Source organism: Mercenaria mercenaria, chromosome 17, assembly GCF_021730395.1.
Source record: "Mercenaria mercenaria strain notata chromosome 17, MADL_Memer_1, whole genome shotgun sequence".
In the NCBI taxonomy this organism is placed as follows: Eukaryota; Metazoa; Mollusca; class Bivalvia; order Venerida; family Veneridae; genus Mercenaria; species Mercenaria mercenaria.
Genome location: NC_069377.1, coordinates 2,159,268 through 2,181,979, shown reverse-complemented (window position 1 = coordinate 2,181,979; position 22,712 = coordinate 2,159,268). Strand labels below are relative to the sequence as shown.

The 22,712-nt window shown below is 34.5% G+C and overlaps 1 protein-coding gene across 3 annotated transcripts; it reads right to left on the bottom strand.

The window, feature by feature from the left end:
- Nucleotides 1-1,485: 1,485 nt before the first annotated feature.
- On the bottom strand, nt 1,486-22,221 carry LOC123536333 (endoplasmic reticulum-Golgi intermediate compartment protein 2-like). 3 transcript variants are annotated; one of them, XM_053528743.1, is made up of 11 exons: nt 22,167-22,221; nt 21,681-21,831; nt 20,804-20,912; nt 20,602-20,648; nt 19,665-19,884; nt 17,823-17,918; nt 14,509-14,573; nt 9,756-9,854; nt 8,944-9,041; nt 8,148-8,310; nt 1,486-6,316 (listed from the first exon to the last, which is right to left on the bottom strand). In XM_053528743.1, exons 2-11 carry the CDS (start codon nt 21,802-21,804, stop codon nt 6,057-6,059), a joined length of 1,281 nt encoding a protein of 426 aa, XP_053384718.1. In that variant the 5' UTR covers nt 21,805-21,831; nt 22,167-22,221; the 3' UTR covers nt 1,486-6,056. The 3 variants fall into 3 exon arrangements, with proteins under 3 accessions (XP_053384718.1, XP_053384719.1, XP_053384717.1); XM_053528744.1 differs by lacking the exon at nt 14,509-14,573 and adding an exon at nt 17,476-17,534 and having other exon boundaries at nt 22,105-22,217; XM_053528742.1 differs by having other exon boundaries at nt 22,105-22,217.
- Nucleotides 22,222-22,712: the final 491 nt, after the last annotated feature.

Here is a 22,712-nt window from a genome sequence, read left to right as displayed (position 1 = left end):
CAAAGACAGAAATAAACAAATGCATCGACAATTTCATATAAATTTGTTATATTTATTGATAATTTTTAATGGTATATATAGATTTCTTATTGAAAAATCGAACAGGAAATTGTCCCTGTTACATGAGCGGAATTGTATATAACCGCAACAGACTTCTGCCGTGGCAATTGCAGACGCACATATCCCGTAGAAACACAGATATATCTGACTACGAAAACAAGGATTGCGAGTTCGAACCCATGTTCAAACTTAAAAAAAAAATACTAACAATGAGAGAAATGCTTTACCTGGACATGCTAAAAGACCAGAGAAGGTTCTAGAATATGAGCGTCTTCTGTATCTTGCACTCTCACTAAAATTACCGAGTTTTCTTGAGAAGTTGCCAATATGGGCTACCAGTGGCTACTATAAATATGCTTACGCACACAAACACAACTTCTGGCACACGATGCAACAAAAAAAAAGCTTCTAGCACATAGTGCAACAGGCTTCTGGGATATGAGGCTACATTCTTCTACCATACAAGGCAATAAACTTCTAATATGTAAGGCAACATAAGAGAACAGGTTTCAAGCACACAGGGCAATAGACTTACAGCATTTGAGGCAATGGATTTTTAGCGCACATGTTGCATTTTATGTTTCTGGCATTGCAGCATTGTGGCACCTTCCTATTCATGTTTCCCTTTACATAGAAAAACTGAAGCAGAAACGATAACCATCATGGAAGAGTCGTAACCCTATAAAATATATCGTCTGCAATCCAAGAATTTCTAATAATAACAGGTAGGAAGTATCTAGGGGTACGGATCCGTATCTCTAGAATATGATTCTGTACCCCTAGACAATCCTATTAGGGGTTGTCTAGGGGTACGGATCTCCTTTTTTAGATGTTGTGTGTTATTTACATCTTAAATTTTGTTACAAGACTTAACCAATATTTAACTAAAACTTGAATCTAAATTGTTCATAGATGCCAGCATTCACCTGATTGTTAACATTTTCATTTTTGTTGTTTGTTTGTTTTTGGGTTCAAGGCCGTTTTTCAACAGTGTTTCAGTTCTGTAACGGCGGGCAGTTAAACTAACCAGTGTTCCTGTACCAGTACAAACCTGTTCTCCAGAAGTAACTGCCAACTTCCCACATGAATCAGAGGTGAAGGACGAATGATCTCAGAAACAATGCCATTTATCAAATTATTACAGTGAACATATGTCCCGTCCCGCCCAGGGATTGAACTCATGACCCCACAATCCATAGATCTGCGCTCTCCCTACTGAGCTAAGCGCGTGGGTTAAAAAAAAACAGGTAATTTAAGCAATTTGTAACATACTAACAGAAAGTTAATGTCCATTCATTTTTCTCTAAGGCGAGCTGTAAGCATCAGATCATAAAAAGGCTTAAAGCTGTCTAAAACATGCTCATCACTTAAATACAGGCCATATATTTTCAAGTTATTATTTTCAACAGAAATTTCAACACCGAGTATTTTACATGTACTGTTTAATGAATTTCAGTTCAGAATCAGACAAAACATAAAACATGAAATCTTTCTCACACACTTTTTAAAACATTTTTAATAAAAGATTAACATATACACAGGTGAAGTATTCCATAAGAACTCAGATATGACACATTTGTCTTAACAAACATAAAATAAAACTAAAAAATATTCATCAACGTCCTAAGTATGAAAATCATATTCTACTTTCAAAATTTACTGCGCTCAGTGAAGCCAATTTAACCCTTAGCCTTCTAGCGGCAAGTGATTCTGCCTTTGCGACCAGTGCAGACCAAAATCAGCCTGCACATCAATGCAGTCTGATCATGGTCTGCACCGTTCACCATTCAGTCAGTATCTTTTCGGTAATCACCCCTTTTAACAGTTTTAGGCACTGTCAAATTGCGAGATGGACAAGTCCATTTTAGAAATTCAGCAGGGTAAGGGTTAAAGATAAACTATATGGGTATTACATTCACTGTTAATGTAAGATCAGTGTGCTGAAAATACCACCTCAAGGGTTTGCAAATATGCAGATTTTTCATTATAATCTGCCTATTCAAAAAGGAAATAAATGGACTGGTAATAAGTAGGGTGAAATAATGGCATTTCATATCAAAATTTACATTTTTTACTTTCCTGAATTTCTTTAAAACCCATCTCTTATCCCTTTCACTTGGCGTGCCTTACATTTTAATCATGTTAATGAATAGTTACCTGGACCTAAATAAGACTACATGCAAGCATTAGCATACATAAACATATATTTGAAAAAAAATCTGTATAATCAAACATATAAGTAACCATGATGGATTTCAAAATCTGGACAAATGTCTGTGATTTCCTGTAAAATGGCACAGTTTTTCTGTTAATGCATGAATTATTTAACATTATTTTTATATAGTTTTCTCACACCACAATTGCAGTTCAACACTATTTAGCATCAACATTATTATTGCTTTCAAGACCTCCCAAGAAGTTCAATATTGCTGAAGAAAACAGGTCAGAAAAGATATCCTGCAAACAAACCACTTTCAATGTGTTTCTAAGTAAGCCTAAATCTTTTTATTCACAAATGAGCCTCGCCACGAGAAAACCAACAAGAGCTGTCCGTAAGACAGCCAAGCTCGACTATTCGAAATATTGTCACAGAAGCAGGAAATTATTACCCAAAATGTTAAATATCAAAAGAGTTTTAAGTTCTAAAGGGGACATAATTTGACCAAAATGCATATCAGAGTTATGGGACTTGATGCTATCAACTAGTTTTATAACCCCGAAGAAACATGTTAAGTTTCAATTCCATAATCTGCATTAGTTTTGGAGACAGTAACTTGCATGTAAAACTTTAACCAGAATTTTCTAAGTCCAAAAGGGGGCATAATTTGCTCAAAATACAAGTTAGAGTTATGGGACTTGACCCAGTGAGCTTGGTAATTGGCCTAGAAAAAGAATAAATAAGTTTCAAAGCTATATGCCTTTTGGTAATAGCTGTATGTACTTGCACGCAAAACTTTAACCAGGATTTTCTAAGTCCAAAAGGGGGGATAATTTGCCCAAAATACATGTCAGAGTTATGGGACTTGATTCTATCAACTAGTTTTATAACCCCGAAGACACATGTTAAGTTTCAATTCAATATCTGCATTAGTTTTGGAGATAGTAACTTGCATGTAAAACTTTAACCAGGATTTTCTAAGTCCAAAAGGGGGCATAATTTGCCCAAAATACATGTCAGAGTTATGGGACTTAACCCAGTGAGGTAGGTAATTGATCTAGAAAAAGAAAAAATAAGTTTCAAATATATATGCCTTTTAGTAATAGCTGTATGTACTTGCACGCAAAACTTTAACCAGAATTTCTAAGTCCAAAAGGGGGCATAATTTGCCCAAAATACATGTCAGAGTTATGGGACTTGACCCAGTGAGGTAGGTAATTGATCTAGAAAAAGAAAAAATAAGTTTCAAATCTATATGCCTTTTAGTAATAGCTGTATGTACTTGCACGCAAAACTTTAACCAGAATTTTCTAAGTCCAAAAGGGGGCATAATTTGGCCAAAATGAAGGTCAGAGTTATAGGACTTGGTGCTATCAACTAGTTTTATAACCCCAAAGACACATGTGAAGTTTCAATTCAATATCTGCATTAGTTTTGGAGATAGTAACTTGCGTGTAAAACTTTAACCAGAATTTTCTAAGTCCAAAAAGGGGCATAATTTGCTCAAAATACATGTTAGAGTTATGGAACTTGACCCAGTGAGGTTGGTAATTGACCTAGAAAAAGAATAAATAAGTTTCAAAGCTATAGGCCTTTAAATGATAGCTGTATGTACTTGCATGCAAAAACTTAACCAAGGTGTGATGCCGACACCGACGCCAGGGTGAGTAGAATAGCTAGACTATTCTTCGAATAGTCGAGCTAACAAAGTGGGTTTGCGACCAGCATGGATCCAGACCAGCCTGCGCATCTGTACAGTCTGATCAGGATTCATGCTGTTCGCTTTCAAAGCCTATTGCAATTAGAGACACTTTTAGCGAACAGCATGGATCCTGACCAGACTGCGCAGATCTGTATCCATGCTGGTCGCAAAGCACTATGCTGGTTTTTTCATGGGGCGGCTCAAATATTATCGCTATCAAAGAAATGGTTCTCTTTTTAACTGATATAAATCTGGATGGTGCATGTCCCTTTAACTTGCTTTCCATCTATGAGTTCTTACTATTACAATTAAGCAAAATACCCACTTTAATCAAAATAAATATAAAACATCATTCTAGCATAAAAACACTGTTCTTGTCACTTTTCGGGGGTGTTAGAAAACATGTGTTAACGGAGATTCTAGCGCTCACATGCTGTTTTTAAAACACCTTTTATATTATGCGCACGTTCCTTCGCAAAGCCTAAACGCAATACAGCCCTGAAACGGATATTTCAAAAAGAAATGACATCAATGTGAAAAAAGCAAAGCAGACAATCCCACGCATTTCATGGAAATTTAATGACGTGACGGGATAATGCATTTGTTTATAAGTTTTTACGCATTTTATGCTAGAATAGTGATAGTGTTAGCGCATGTTCATTTTGTGATATAAAATCTTCAGAATCCTTCGGGATCGTTGGTACCCCGCTCTATCGGACTCGGGTACCAACCAATCACTCGGGATTCCGCAGATATTATAACACCAAAAACCATGCGTTACCCCTTCATTATGAACAAAGGAAAAAAAACATTCATGTACTCCTACAAAGTTTCAGAATTACCAGTACTTACTGATATATATACAGATATGAAAATGAGAGATATTTTTGTGAAACTACTCCCCCTTGTTATTTTACAATGCTATCCTGAGATTATAGACATGTTCCAGTTTTATAAATTAAAGTCATGCATAGAAGCTTTACAATTAAGAAATAAAGTATAGGGTGTTTTAACGTTATTAATACAAGGAAAGAGATTATATGTCAACGGAATCATTTCAAGAGAGCGTACCCCGAGTGAATTATTCTGGTGACGTATAACCAATTTTGAGTGTATTAATTTAGGTAAAACACGATTTTGCTACACATCATTTTGATTCTAATATGCCCTTTATCTAAAACAGCAGATAAAATATAGTAGCGCTTTTTCTTGGTCGCAACAAAAACATAGACATCATCGCAAGTTCACGCGACGTCATTTTAGCAATAGCGTGTTTTAACAGAAACAAGCATATTAGAATTAATTTTAATGTTCTGATAAATATGAATAAATCATGGTTGACTTTGCTTAAAGCTGGAATGTACATTTAACGAAAACAATAAAAGAAATATAAATACACAGCATAAACTATCCCATTTAATTAAAAAAATCTAATTCAAAATTTAAAAACAGCATTCAACATCAAAGAAAGCTAACAAATATAATAAAAGCATTACCACCTACAAAGAAAGTTACTTGTGAAAGGAAGCGTTCCCAATGCAACAAGAGCTGTTTGTTAAACATGTACGCTCCTGTGATAGCCAGCTATAATTTTGCTTGGTTGCTTTCTATGCTTTTGAAGGGTCTTCTTACAGATTTTATATATGATGAAAAAAGGTCTGTTATCAATACACAAATAATTGAAACCATTAAATACTGAAACAAGCTTTTGATTTCAGAGATTTTTTAACAAACTGGATCACTATTGCAAGTTATATGTAAGCTATTATAAGTTGTATTAAATCCTTTTCTTTTTCACTTTTTAACATCTAGATATGTCTCAATGGCATATATATAAATAGCTTTCCTGAAGACATTACCAAAGTAAGTTGACTAACTATTATGTCACTTGGTTTTGGACTAAATTTGCATGGTGCTATCACAGACTGTTTTTACGCTGTGGAACAAATTACAGAATCGTAATCACCATTTCCTGCAAATACCCCACAAGTTTCAGCTTGTATTAGTACAACTACAAGTTAAGACAACAAAACTGTAACGCAGTTGAATACGGCATGGTGTAAGCTCCTTTAAAAAAAAACATGTACCATCTATCTATTGCGTAAGAATATTAAACATAATAAAAACTATTCACTACTATCTATTTACGCCATTATAATTATCATTTGCACTGTTCACAAGTCCACTGTTACTATTTAAAGTCTGTTCTGCAAGATGCACCGGGTTATATGATTGGTCAAACTCTGTATATAAACTATTCTGTTGTGGTTTAAATCCATCGGACTCTGTTCCCTGAGCTAGTAAGGGTTCTCCTTTCTTTTCATTGTTATATTTGCCGAGTTTAAACCGACAACATAAAACGTCAACAATTACGCCCATGCTGTCATGTAAAAGACCTGAAAAATAAAACAATCTTTACAACATTGTATAAGAACTGGGAAATAATAAAAGTGAGGAACAACACATCAAACACTGTATAAGAATTAGATGGGTGTTGTTGCTTTTACATAATGTATCTAACCTTGATAAGGATTTTAGGAAATATAAAGCAGTAAATGTTATTTTTAAACATATACAAAAAAAGTAGAGCCATGATGGCCCTATATCGCTCACCAGAGTTGATCTGGCCTACTGACCTCGTTTATGACCCCACATGACCCAGATTCAAACTTGACCTAGAGGTCAACAAGACAAATATTCTGACCAATTCTCTTGAGTTTCAACCTTAAACAGTGGACTCTTGAGTGTTAACAAGATTTTCCTTTGATCTGGTTTACTGACCTAGTTTTTGACTCCACATGACCTAGTTTTTGACTCCACATGACTTAGTTTTGAATTTGACCTAGAGATCATCTAAACAAACATTCTGACCAAGTTTCATAAAGATTGGATCACAACTGTGACCTCTAGATTGTTAACAGTTTTTCCTTTGATTTGAATGGGTGGCCTAGTTTTTGACCCTAAATGTCCTAGATTTGAACTTGATCTAGAGGTCATCAAGACAAACAATCTGACTAATTCTCATGAGTTTCAAACTTAAGCTGTGGACTCCTGAGTGTTAACAAGATTTTCCTTTGATCTGGCCTACTGATCTAGTTTTTTACTCCACATGACCTAGTTTTAACTTGACCTAGAGATCATCAAGACAAACATTCTGACCAAGTTTCATAAAGATTGGGTTACAAATGTTTCTTCTTGAGTGTTAACAGTTTCCTCTTGAGTGTTAACAAGAAAATGTTGACGAATGATGCATGACAGATGACACACTACGATGGACAATGACCGATCACAATAGCTCACCTTGAGTACTCCATGCTCTGGTGAGCTAAAAATGAATGGGACTATGTAAACTTCCTCAATATCAAGGGGCCATAACTCAGTGAAAAAAAAATCATTCAAATGTAATACACATTCAATATGCGAAACAAGACTCTGTATTGATAATTTCTATGAAGTTTCATTCAAATCCCACCAGTACTGCAGACAACTAGTGCAGACAAATTGTGTAATGTGTGTGGATGTTTGTCTTTCTCAACAATTTTGCAGTCACATAAATGAGAGTGTCTACTAATAGTCATGAGCACAATGCCAAACTTTATAGTGCTGCCTCACTGGAATATCACGCCATAGACAAGTGACATGATACCCCACTCAGTTACATTATACTGAGACCGGGCTGACCAGTCCTAACACTATCCTCTTAATGCTGAGCGCCAAGCGAGGAAGCTACTAGTACCAGTTTTTATGTCTCTGGTATGATACGGCCGGGGATCAAACCCACAACCTCACACCCTCAAAGTGGGAGCTTAACCACTACGCTACCAAGATGTACATGTATGCATATGGGCGATTGCATCAACTGTATACACAAAGAACAGTCTGCAATGAAATGGAACTGGGAGACAGCATAATCTTTAAAGAAATAAAAAGCAATCGAACAAAATTAAAGTATTTCACAGTAAGGAAGTAACTTCTAGAACCATGATGATTAACATTAAGCCTGCTGGCGGCAAGTGATTCTGCCTTTGCAACCAATGCAAACCAAGATCAGCCTGCACATCTGTGCAGTCTGATCATGATCTGCACTGTTCGCTATTCATTCAGTAATATTTCAGTAAAAAAAAACCTTCAAATGATAAACGGTACTGCCCAAATTGAATGATGGACCAGTCCATTATAGAAATTTAGCATGGTTAGGTTAATGAAATTGCTGACATTGACACTTACCTGATACAACGAACACGCCACCTGCAATACCACACAGTCGTACCACAAACTGCCAAAACGGTCGCAGCTCTTCCCGTACTCGTATTTTAAATGCAAATACATCGTATTTCACAAATATACCAGGCACCCCGTGACTTCCACTATCATGATTTATTGGTCTGCTCTGTAAAATAAAGAAATCCAACACTGTGACAGATTCTTTAGGACTATAACTGAAGGCTTTGCTGTAATCCTTTTTACCTTCAGAAAAGGGGAGGAAAACCTGTGTTAAAGGCTTTAGCTCACTTTTGAACACAGACGGCCACCTAAGTTTTTTGTTGATAAAATAAGGGTTCCAAACTTAAGACCACCTGGTCTAGTCTGCCAATGAATCATACTTTATTGATATATAATTGGTATAAACATTCTGTCTCAACATTATAAGGAATGGCAAAGATTCGAGGGTGCTAGCTTGTAAAAATAGTATAACATGTCATTTTTATAAAACAGGGGCACATAACTCTGTAACTATTAGTTCAATCTGACCTATAATATGAGTTTTAAAGAAAAAATATTCTGTCTCAACATGACTAGCAGCTGTAGAGAAAAGACGGTGACAGAATGTAAACATATAACAGAGAAACAGACCAAACTGTGAATGATGAAAGGACACCCAGCAATCCTAAAAGCTTAACCTGGTCACCTCATGGTAATGTGAGCTATAAAAAGACATTGCACTTTTCCAAAAGTATGTGAAATGTAAAAGTCAACTTACAACTATTGAAAATTCATGTAAAAGAACAGTAAGAACACTCACTCTTTCTGTGACAGAATACTGGTATGTGTCAACTTGATGACTGTATGTTCTAACTTCTGTCGGAACAATCTTCATGAAGTATTGAAATAAATGATAGTCTGAAATGATTGGTTTAAATATTTTAATAATTCATAATTATTCAAAACAGCACTAATTGTGCAGTGAAAAGTTTCAAAACTCTCACACTTGGTGTAGTTATCAGAATACAGCCAGCCATCTCTAGTACTAGTGCGAGTATGCAGAAATGAAGATCATGTTCAAAAGCATTATCCAGTTTTTATTTAGTTTTGTCATAATAGAATTTTAGTATAATTTTAGTAACAGGAGCACCAATGTGTTGAGAAATATTCACATGAAGACAGCTCTCTACCTGACAGTGTTCAATAAAACTCTTAGCCCTTATCATGCTGGACACGACTGAGTCTGCCTTTGCAACCAGTGTAGATCATGATCAGACTGACATCTGTGCAGTCTGGTCAAGATCTGCACTATTCACTATTCAGTCAGTATCTTTTTGGTAAGCACCCCTTTTAACAGTTAATGGTACTGTCCAAATTGAAAGATGGACAAGTTCATTATAGAAATTTAGCAGGGTTAACAGGTTCAATAGATACAGAGTGAATGACTGTCTACCTGACCACTTAGCATGATAGTTACCATGACCCTAAGAAATCTCAAAATCATGAGCGGTCCATGGTGAATTCGGCTGAAATTAAACCACAAAATTTTTGGTAAAATAGTCTAAAATGTGATCATGCTTAGATATTCCAAAGTATGCCATAACTATTTTCAAAGATAAAAAGATAACCTACTATATGTTGTAACTTGTTCTTCTCCGTCTAATGGGTTGATTACTCCTCCTGACTGGTCCCCAAACGAGAAATGGTCTATTCTGTGTGTAAAGTTGTAATCTGAAAGAGAAAATTGGTAATTACGGCAAATGACGATATGGTTCCATTGCAAATGATTATAAATTGAAGACAATTATCATTAGATGACCTATATTTTTCGTAACTGTTTTGACATAGAAAAATCATGCAAAGAGACTTCATGTTCAATTACAACTACACAGATCATAATCTTTTGGACTGAAAGTTGAGTATATACAAATGAGGACAGGTTAAAAACTTGTGAGAATGAGCACAGTTAAAGTTGATCTTTTAAATGATTAAAAAATGTTTATATGCCTCAGCATATTGCTATCATGCCAAAGCTGTTTTATGTATTACTAAAATGCTAACTCATTTTAAACAAAAAAAGTTTTAGAAAGGCAATAAATCAGTTACAGAATATGTGGAACAAACTTTTATGTCAAAATTTCCTTTCTTCACATGCACAAACAGATTTCTTGTTTTTCCTATTTTTTTCTAATTTTAAAACAGAGTGTTAATTTTGTTCAAAATCCCTAAAGCTCAAGAAATATTCATTTCTTTTTTTTTTCTATGAAGGCATTTAATGCATTTCATGTTTTGACCTTTTAAAAACATAATATATACACCACCAAGTACGTCGAAGAACTATAAACAGTTATCTTTCGTGGAAGCATGTATAGATATATTGAACCTTACGCAAAATAATCAGTTTAATATATGTTTTAACTCAAATAACTTTTCAACAAAAGAATTAATTGACTAACTGGCACATTTCGTCAGATCAGTGTTAGCTCGGGACAAATACATATTTTGTCAGAATATTGGGACAATAGTGACAAATACACTGAGCCGCACCATGATAAAACCGACATTGTGCGTTTGCGACCAGCATCATGGATCCAGACCAGCCTGTGCATCCACACAGTCTGGTCAGGATCCATGCTGTTCACTTTCAAAGCCTATTGCATTACTACAGAAACCATTAGCAAACAGCATGGATTCTGACCAGACTGCACAGATGCACAGGCTGGTCTGGATCCATGCTGGTCGCAAACGCACTATGCTGATTTTCTCATGGTATGACTCAGTCTGGATTTCAAACTTTCTGCAGGAATTTGAGATACAGCACCTCTGCGGATCGATTGGTAATTGCTTTACGGTGTTTATAGTTTTTTCGTTATCAAAAAGCAATAATTTTTCCAGGTTTTTTTTTGACTTTCCAAAATTCATTTTCCACGAAATTACATCCCCACGAAATAGCCTTTCATGCAAAAACCACGAAATTTGGAGCCGATGATTTTAAATGATTTCACAGTATGTCAATATTCAGTACCCATGATTCATCATTTTATTACATATCCTTGAACGAAACGGAATAGTTATTACAGCGGACAAGATTGCACAGGATATAATGTGATAAAGCATACAAGAAAAACCATAAACTCATATCAATTTATACAACACTAATAAACTTAAGAGTAAAAATTGATACATCTACAATACAACCTTTAGAATTCATCCATTTTTATAAATAAAATTTAATATAAATTTAAAGCATTAACTTGATAAAAAAGTAATCAGTACACATACATACTGATGTTATCTTTATGACGTAAATAAAGACATCAAAAAAGTTAGAAAACCGGATTTATAACTCATTAACACATGAATAAATTTGTAATATTAGTGAAAATAGTACTAGTAATTGGTAAATGCGGTTTAAAAATGAGGTTAAGTGGGTATGTAAATGTTTTTAAACTTTTTCTATCAAAATTTGGCAGCCTTAATATTGTTTATGTTAAAGGTAAAATTCAAAATAACATTGTTGGTCAAGGCTATAACCTCTATATACTAAGGAACAGTTTTTGTCTGTAATTACAGAAAAGCAATCATGAAGTTCACTTCATCTTTTTATTCAAAGTAAACATGAGAGGACACATGAGACACATATGTTTTATCTACATTGCTCTGACATGGAAATGCATTTTTTTGAAAGGATGACTGTTGTAAAATGTCAGTGTGAGGGAAAGTAAAGCGGGTAAGAAGCTGGAAAATTGTGATGAATATAATTACTATATGAGCCGTGGCATGAGAAAACCAACATAGGGGGTTTGCGACCAGCATGGATCCAGACCAGACTGCTCATCCGCTCAGTCTAGTCAGGATCCATGCTGTTCGCTAACAGTTTCTCTAATTACTATAGGCTTTGAAAGCGAACAGCATGGATCCTGACCAGACTACGCGGATGCGCAGGCTGGTCTGGATCCATGCTGGTTGCAAACCCACTATGTTGGTTTTCTCATGACATGGCTCAAATTACTTTATTATAAGTTCATTCTAAAGAGCATAAATTATTATTTTTATTCTGAGAAGCATAAATTAATTTGTTCATTTTGAAGAGAGCATACTGGTAAATTGCTATAATTATTCTATAGAGCATAAATTACTATGCTCATTCTAAAAGGCTTACATTACAATATTCATTCTGAAAAGCATACATTAAATTTACTATGTTCATGCTGAAGAAAATAAATTATTATGCTCATTCTGAAGGACATCCATTCCTATGTCCATTCTAAACAGCAATATATAATTATGTTGCAGAATAAAAAAGAAAAGCATGCAAAATAATGAATAGATATTTTACTATTTATCATGCAATCTGAATGTAATTTCCTAAACAGCCTCTTTTCCACATATATCACTTAATAACCTCGAGATTTTGTTGTGATTTTGAAATTTATTTAAACTCTTAAAATTGAATCACTGATTTATTCATCCGAGCTATTGTAATTAATCTGTAACCTTGTGTCTGTATAACTGAACTGTTACAAACCAGATTTTTTTACATCTAACACACAACATTAAATACAATAAATTTAGCATAATTGAATAATTTCAAGCCACATGTACGCAGTTACAAGTTTATATATTAACTTGATAACTTTATTACTTTTTCTTTTATTTCAAGTTCTGATTCAATCTAAGGACAATTTATCAGCATAGTACATATCTATTCATCTTAATATCCCAACTTAAATGACCTTTTAAACAAGAGGGCCAAGATGGCCCTAGGTCGCTCACCTGAGAAACACACCATAACAGTGTAAACATAGTTGACCTAGTGATTTCATGGAAACAAATATTCTGACCAATTTTCATTAAGAATGGACCAAAAATGTGGCATCTTAAGTGTAAACAAGAATTTTCTTCAATTTGACCTAGCCAAGATGATCAACATTCGCATACACAAGGTTTTTCTTTGATTTGAACTAGTGACCTACTTTTTGACCCCAGATGACCCACATTCTAACTCAACCTAGATTTCATCAAGACAATCATTCTGATCAAATTTCATGAAAGTCAATTGAAAACTACAGCCTCTATCGCATCCACAAATTTTTTCTATAATTTGACCTAGTGACCTTGTTTTTGAACCCAGATGACCCGTTTTCGAAACTGGCCTAGATTTCATCAAGGTTATCATTCTGACAAAATTTCATGAAGATCAGTTGAAAAATACAGCCTCTATCGCATACACAAGGTTTTTCTTCGATTTTACCTAATGACCTAGTTTTTTAATAAAGATGACCCATTTTTCGAATTTGGCCTAGATTTCATCAAGGTAATCATTCTGACAAAATTTCATGAAGATGAATTGAAAAACACAGCCTCTATCGCATACACAAGGTTTTTCTTTAATTTGACCTAGTGACCTAGTTTTTGACCCCAGATGACCCATTTTCGAACTCGGCCTAGATTTCATCAAGGTAATCAGTCTGACAAAATGTCATGAAGATCAGTTGAAAAATACAGCCTCTATCGCATACACAAGCTAAATGCTGACAGATGACAGACGACGGACGACAGACAGACAGACGCCGGACATTGAGCAATCACAAAAACTCACCTGAGCAAAAGTAATGTACAAAAACTTTCACAAAAAATATCTTGAATTTATTATTCTTGAACCTAGAAAATAGAAGGTTAATACAACAAGAAAGAGAAAACTGAAGTATGGACCATTTTTATGTAGAACATATCATTCCCAATGAACTTACTGCATCAAAGAAGGAATAAAAACCTGAAAATGTGAGCTCAGGGATAATGCATGTTTTTCCGCATTATAACATCTGCAGAATTCCAAGGGATTCTGAAGATGTTATAACATGAAACGAACATGCGCCAAAGCTATTCTAGCATAAAATGCATAAAAAACTTAAAAAATGAATACTTTATCCCTCAGCGTCATTAAATTTCCATGAAATGCGCAGGAATGTCCACGAAGACATCATTTCCTTTTGAATTACCCGTTTTGGGGTTGTTATACATTTACGCTTTGCCACAGAACGTGCATATATAAAAAGGTGTGATTGCGAGAATCTCTCTGTTAACAAGTTTTCTCTTCTGTTAAAACACCCCCAAAAAGTAACAAGAAGAGCAGTTTTAGGCTAGAATACATTGTTACAGTAAATGATATCCTATTCATGCTAGTAAAAATTCCTTTAAAGTTACTTCATCTTGAAAATACACAAGACATGAAAATTGCACCATGCAAGAGTTATCATTCAAAAAAAAATTTCCTGTACACAGAAACCTACAAGGGTATGAAATTCAACCATGCAATGGATTTCAAACACAAAAATTAGACCACAATACAAGTGAAGTGCATGTTCCCGCCATTCATTCTTACCCGCATTTGACATGAATGATTCCAAGTGTACATGACCCAAACCAAACTGCAATTGGGGAAAGTACCTACAGAAACAAAAACACTGAAACTTTTCAAACAACTCAATAAATATAATACACTCTGCCTGTGATATAAACCACAGGTATCTGGAGTTTCTTGGTGAGGATAAAGCTGTTGTGGATACAAGTAAGGAATCTTCAAACACCTGTGGTTAATAAGCTTTGTAGTGTAAAATTTGTACAGAAATTCTAATTCATTCACCTGCGAATACAGCATATAATACCTCTGCAATATTCAACAAGAGTGCCAGACTGTTACAAAATACGCACGTCATCGAACTTGGCCTAATTCTAGGACTGGGACGACTACTAGATTAATTGGATCCAATTCGATTACTAGGTGAAACCAGTTTCAGTTTTGCAAAACCGGTAATCGCTCTCAAACAATAAACATCACGAGTCGTACTTTATATTTATACATTTCTTTGACCAGCACATAGATCCGCAGTATATTTCCGTTAAACACATCAACTGAACATAATCAATAGTCTCCGATTTGCCTGTCATCATATATTTAAAATAAAATACACCAAAATATGACTTATCAATTGTCACATTGCTTGCAAACGATAAAGTCGGTAAGTTTCTAATGAAGTCAGCTACTGGAAGAACCTTGATACGGTCGTCAGGAAAGAAAACAGGCATTTTCAACATGGTGGCCGATTAACCAGTTTGATTCGATTTGAAACAAATGATTAACCGGTTTCAAAATTTTTAAATTGTCCCAGCCCTACCTAATTCAAGGGCCATAATCCAAGAGTGCCTAGGGCGTTTTGGTAGGTTATCGAACTTGGCCGAGATATTGTGCCCACAAACATTGTCATCAAGTTTGGTGAAGATTTGATGAAAACTGTTTGACTTAGGGAGCGGACATGGCTAACTTCGCTGACTTTGAGTAATTCAAAGGCCATAATACAAGAGTGCCTGGGGCCATTTGGCTGGTTATCAAACTTGGCCGAGATATCATGCCCACAAACTTTATCTGCAAGTTTTGAAAAGATGAAGACTGTTCATCTTAGAGAGCAGACAAGGCTAAATTTGCAGTTTTTCGAGTAATTCAAGGGCCATTATCCAAGAGTGCCTGAGGCGATTTGGCTGGTTATCAAACTCTACTCAAATATTATGCCCACAAACTTTATCTGCAAGTTTTGGGAAGATCAAGTGACTTAGAGAGCGGACAAGGCTAAATTTGCAGTTTTCCAAGTAATTCAAGGGCCATAATCCAGGAGTGCCTGAGGCGATTGGCTGGTTATTGAACTTGGTCGAGATATCATGCCAACAAACATTGTCACCGAGTTTGCTGAAGACTGGATGAAAACTGTTAGACTTAGAACCCGACGCCCGCCACGGATGTTCACATAATACGCCCGCTCTTTCAAAGACGGGAGTATAAAAATTATTTGTGTCAATTTCTTTGATTTCATACAATGTAATAATTGCATGTTCTAATATCTGTAAGAAAGACAATACAAGACATTAATAACTCAACTATAAGGCAGTCTGCAGTAGTCTTTTAAATATTATAGGCCAATGACTTGCTCATAAGACAAGGTAACACTGTAAGTGTAGTTTTTTTAAGGAAAAATCCTTGTCTTATAGGCGAATAAATATGGTATGTGTTGTGATGTCTTCAGTGTTGTTGTATTTTCTGGTCCTTTGGGATCATGGAGTCCATTCAACATATGTGTAACAGAGTTCCCCTTAAGCCGGTGCTAGGGGGCATGAGAGGTGTTGCACATTTCATTACCTCTCATGAACAGACTCAATCAAACAGTCTGCTATTATTCTTCTTGGTTGCATTCTTTGCTTCCAAAGGATCTTTTTACAGATTTTATTACTCTGACATTAAAATATCCCAAAATTTACTTAAGAAGTAATTTATAGCAAAAGAGTGCTTTAACACTATTTATGCACAATGGGTGGTTATATGTCAGACGTAATAATTTCACGAGGGCGCAGCCCAAGTGAAATTATTTGTATGACGTATTACCACCCGAGTGTATAAATAGTGTTAAAACACTCTTTTGCTATAAATTATTTCGATTCTAATATGCTCTTAATCTAAAACAGTAGATAAAATATAGAAGCGCTCTTTCTTGGTCGCAACAAAAACTTTGACGTCACTCTAGCGTATTTAAAGAGTGTTTTAACAGAGACAAGTATATTATAATGTGAAATAAAGTAAGTTATGCACATTCTTAGCAAAATCGGTAACTTTCAACTTTCTGATAAACTGAAGATTATATAAATGTAAACAAAGCCATTCTGTATTTCTATTTTTCATTTTACACAAAACTCAGGTGAATTAAGTAGAATTTTTGTACAATAAAGTACACTGACATCTATAAATATATTTTTGACCTTGACTGAATTACTTGCATCTTTATGTATAAACTAAAAACAGAGGTAACTGTGAAATGATATAAATTTCATTGACATCATTTATGCCAATTACCTCATTTGCATGAAAATGAAATCTTATCAAATTCTGAAAAATCATATTGTCATGATAATTAACATGTCCTGTAAACCAATCTGACCTGTTCACCACTTTCCTAATGTTTGTTTAAAATAAACATGCTAACAGATCAAAATTTGACTTGTTTAACATGTTTTATAGAATTTTTATTCAACAAGGTCAAAAGTACATTTATAAAATATGAACTCTGAATAACTAGCTTTATCATATTTATACCGTGAAATCATCTTACTTTGTGGGCATGAAGTTTTGTGGTATCAGTCAAAACAACAATTTTGTCAAGATAATAATTCATGAATTTTGATTTGGAATCGTATCATTTTTCTGGGATTTTTTTTTTGCACTGATGCAACCTGGTTACCACAAAAATATGTTCCCCACAAATAATGGTTCCACAGTATACAACAAATATAGATCGGGAGTGTTTACCAGAAGGTCTAAGCATCATCGCTAGATGGGCGTGTCCTCTAGGTATAACTGGTACAGACCTGTAATATCCAGACTTTGTTATTTCATATTTATAAATCATCACACTGAAAAAGGACCATTTTAAAGCTTTAGCTAAGACATTGAGTTGAATGGTCAAACTAGTGTAAAAGATATAGATGGACATTGCTTCTGCTATACCCTTATGTCTCTGCCTAACTTTGAGGCATACAAATGTCTTGCTTGCAATTAATTTCAAATTTAAGTAATACTCAACACTAGTCATTAGAAATCTGGATACTATCCACTGTTATATAGTATCAAATTTTATACCATACAAGTTTTCTTACTTTCCGGCTGTTATATGAAAGTTTCCAGCTACTTTGTTCACTTCCAATGTTCCGTGTACTCTGCAAGCATCAGGAGGTCCCGACGGTTCAACCTCCCTGAAAATAATAAACGCAAATTAAATTCTACTGCATGATGAATATTGGACATTAAATTGAGACATTGTCAAGTATTTTAAATGCAAATTTCATCAAAATTTCATCAAATGAGAAGTTATTTCTGGAGGTTATATTACTAGTAAAAGTAAAACAAAGCAAGAAACTGAACGGGAAGATGGGGAGGTGCAAAACTTCACATGCTTAGCAACAAGTTTATGTGAACTTTACTTGTTTGAAGAAAATCTGCAAAAAAAAAATCATCCCTAAGGCCTCACCAAATTAAAAAGTTGTTCATCGGATTTGCCGCTCGTATATTTTCAGAAACACAAAAAAAATATTTTTTTTTGTTTTTGGCTTGCGCTCGCCCCATTGAAAAAAATCGATCCAAAATTTTTTGGTGCGCTACTTTTTACGGACGTAAAAGTGTATAAATGCTTATAGTTCCAGTCCCAGATTGTTCTCAAATGGATTTTAATCAAAATAATAAGTACATACTACGCCACATCGGCTATAATAAATCATAACACTTATATTTAGTTGCATTAAAGTTATTTCCCCTTTATTCAGTTACGCCATTTTCTTCAAATGTTTACCAAATTACATTCTCCAAAAATCGATTTATTTCATTGAAAACTGGATGAAGAAAAACATACTAATTTGTTTGATAACATCAATCTACATTATTTTGGTAAGGGTAAATACTTATTGATGCATGTCACTTATCTGTTTTCTGTTTTTTCATGTCCAAATGATCAGCATTTGCATACGAAAGTTGGTGGGGTAAGGAATTTACATTACGAGTTGTTTTCAGAACAGTTTTGATTTTCAAATTTTCCAGTCATTTAGTAGACGAATGTTAATGCACGTTAATCTCCATTTCAGACTTTAATTGAGACTTTGTTTCAACAAATTTAATATGTTATGAAAGTTTAAAGTTAGAAAAAGAGCTGTACATAGGACATCATGCTCGACTTTTCTGAATCAGAGCTTTGCCAGTAAAAGGGGCATAATAGTCAGAAGCTATTAAAGTACAGAGCTATTGGTCATTATATAAAACTTAATTAAAAATATTCTATGTTAAAAAGGGGCATAACTCTGCCTAGATTCAGAATTAAGAGTATTGTTTCTCCTGGTGTAGACTTTGACAGTAAATAACTGTTCTAAGTTTCAAATCAGAAGCTTTAATAGATCTAGTAACACTCACATAGATATTTGATGTATCAAAAACTTTGTAAAGTTAGCTAAGAATGCTACATTTTCATAGCAGTAAATATTCAAGTCACATATGTATGTGATAAGTATGGTGTACATAAGGTTATGCATTGTTGTTTATTACATATTTTCTAACAGCATTTTCAAAAGCATGCATTGTTTGATTACAGTGTACTGTATGACAATGTTATTACCTTTTTCCCCCCGAGTTCGCTTTTTTGTGCGTCTGCATGTCAGATTTTCTCAACCCCTGGGGACTTACTTTTTAATTTAAAAGGGCTATACATTCTATTTTAAGGTTTTTATTAGTCAGTCGAGAGACAAATGAAGACAAATATATTTCTTCGCTCTTCGCTCGCTCCTGATTTTCTCAAAAACCAAAAAAAATATTTAAATTATTTTTTCGCTCGCCGCCTCAAATTTTTCAGAAAAAAATCCGATGAACAACTTATCAATTTGGTGTGGCCTAACTTTCGCTAAAGATTTCACAGTAGTAATTGCATTGACTTTCTCTAAAGGACATGACTTGTATACCTTTTAGGCATGCCCATCTTCAACGCAGGTTGATGACCTGACAACCACATAAGCTCTTGTATAGCATGATATTCATCCCTCATGTACTGATTCACTTGCTGGGTGATTGAGTGATACTGCTGTTGCCGTGGTGACAGCTCGTAATGTGTGTTGTCCATCTTCAATGTACCAAAACTGTGGGTATCTTGGCCAGTCTGATCCAACACATCTGCACCGATGTCTAAAATTATAGATGTTTTCATTGCAATCTTTAGCAAACTTGGGATTTCCAAGACAGTATTTGGAAAAACTACTCACAGTTTCAGTTAAAAGTTTTCTAATAAAGAAATGATATACAGAAGAATCATGTTTTAATACATTTAAACATGATGAAGAGGTTATATCCCTATCTCATGAAACAGTTCAAACACTTAACAGTTTTTTCAGGTCTTCGACACTTGGGGTATATAAAAATCACAGCCACCTGGGACAAAAAATATGACCAGAGTGATAAAACCCAGTTTTCATCCTATATGTGTCCAAAATGAAAAATATGTAGTGAAATATGAGCCCCCTTCATATGATATGTATGATCTACTTACCATATGAAGGGGGCTCATATTTCACTACATTTTTCATTTTGAACACATTTAGGATGAAAACAGGGGGTTTTATCAGTCTGGTCATATTTTTGGTGCCATGTCTGATACTCATGCCTGTGATAAAAATAAGGCAACATTATTCATGTTCTAAGGAGACTTAACTTTTGTGGATTTCTTGGCTGTGACAATCCAAGAAATCAAATCCAAACAAACAAAACAATTCCTACTCATTTTGTTTTTCAAAAGTTGAAGTCAACAAATTCAAGTTCTGAAATTGCCATTCTTTACCAAACCAATGAAATCTCATGCCAATGAAATAACTAATTTCACAGAATACAAAATACCGGTATACTTACGTTCACATCTCATGGCGACCGTCATATCAACATTTATCTTGATTTTTCTGAAATGATTTTTAACGATACAAATAATTATAATGATATTATGTAACATATTCTTAAATGATAATACAAATTTTTAATTACTATGAAAATACCTTAGTCACACAGACTCACTACTCTTCAGAACTTCTTGTACATAGAAGTATTTCTAACTTACCCATCAACTTCAGTATCCACATCATAGTCAAACTTGAGTAGCGTGTTGGCGTAGTACTGAATTTCCGAGATCATTAATATTGCGATGAACACAAAGGTTACAACTGAAACTAAAAGACAACAAAACATATTCAGCTGAAAGTAAAATATATACAATAGAACAAATCTAAAACACCCTTTACATTAATCCCATTAAATCTCATGATAAACAAATGTGATCTTGTTATATAAGGCGTTTGAAAAAATGATCAGGGTATACTGTATCTTGTTATTAAAGGAGAAAATGGTCAGTTACATTTATAATTTTCATTTTTAGGGCCTTAATATACCGTTTAACTGTTCCGGGTCATTGTGACCTTGATCTTAATCTACTGACCTCAAAGTTGAACTTGACCTGTATTTTATGATGTTACACAATCATGTGTACCAACATTTTTTAAATCTGTCTAGCCTTTCATGAGTTATTGTCCGGAAACCATGAAAACCAATGGACCAACCGACAAGCTCACTCCTATATATATATATATATATATATATATATAATGATAATAATAAAAAACATAGTAATAATAATGACTATAACTTTATTTAAACTATCATGACCGCATCCTGCTCCCTGAGGTCATTATAATTTTTCCCTTTTTGCCGAATACCAGTGCTCAAAGCCTTACATGGTACGCCCAGACGGCTGCATATAGATATTATAGAGGTTCAAACCCCCTGGTTAAAGGTGCCATCACTTATTATTTAAAAAGAAAATACTACATTTAGTAACCTGACCATAAGAAAATATCTAAGGACTGTATATTAGGTGAAACAGCAAGTATTTGCTCAGATCTGCAAGACCCGTTTGACCTTTAGATCCAAAATAAACTTACTTCCACCTCCTGAGACAGACGTTTCCTTGAAATTTTCTGGTACTTTAGGAAAAGCATCTAATTCCTTAACAACTTTAAGAGCCTTTGATGAAGGACTTCGGCTTGCAACAGCTGCACGTCTCATCTTGTTTCTTTTCTTATACACACATCTCTGAAATTATTGGCATGCTTCTATTATTGGTTTGTATCAGTATTCATATCGATTACCAGACCTCTAGATATCAAACATACTCCCTCCTTTTAAGTTTTAGTTGCTTCAAATTTTCATTTGCAACAAAATTAAAGACTTAATTCAGCTAAAATACATTAGGAGGTCCGAACTCCTATGCACTTCCTATCCGAAAACACCTCAACTTACAGATTTTCTATTGGCTATTAAGCAGTCTTGCCATTAATATCAAAATATGAAATTGCAAAAAGTTACTTAATATCAGAATACACGATTGCAAGCAAAAAGTAAACAGGGTATGCTTTAATAGGAATTACTGCTAAGATTGTTGTGTGTAAAACACGTATCTCTCTCTGAAGTCACGTGACGTCTATTTATAGCGGTATATGCAAAAACCCGGTATCCGGTACTTCGCGCACGTAACGCACGTGTAAACAGCGGCAACTTGATATCAGACTTAAACTTCGAGATGATTGTAATCAGTATAATGTGTAAGGATCTAGCGATGCGCCAAAAGGTGCAAAGTGTCAGGGGTCTCTGTCTATTTTGAAAATATAAGATCAAGTCGAAAATTAAATTAACAAAAATTTAAAGAAGAGATGCATTTTATACATTTTGATTTGAATATTCTGAACAGCGCAGAACTTGTGAACAGTAGTTAATGACCAGCAGCTCTTAATAAATGGTAGGCCCAGTGAAAATTGATTTTTTTTAGAGCCATCCGCATCTAATGACAGTTGTACCGAAATGTAACACAGATTTGTTACTTTGAAATTTTGAATTTCGATTATCTTCATCTTCATAGATGTACATAACTGAGGTAAAAGAAAGATAAAACAAGTGGGGAGTCTGAACTATAAGTA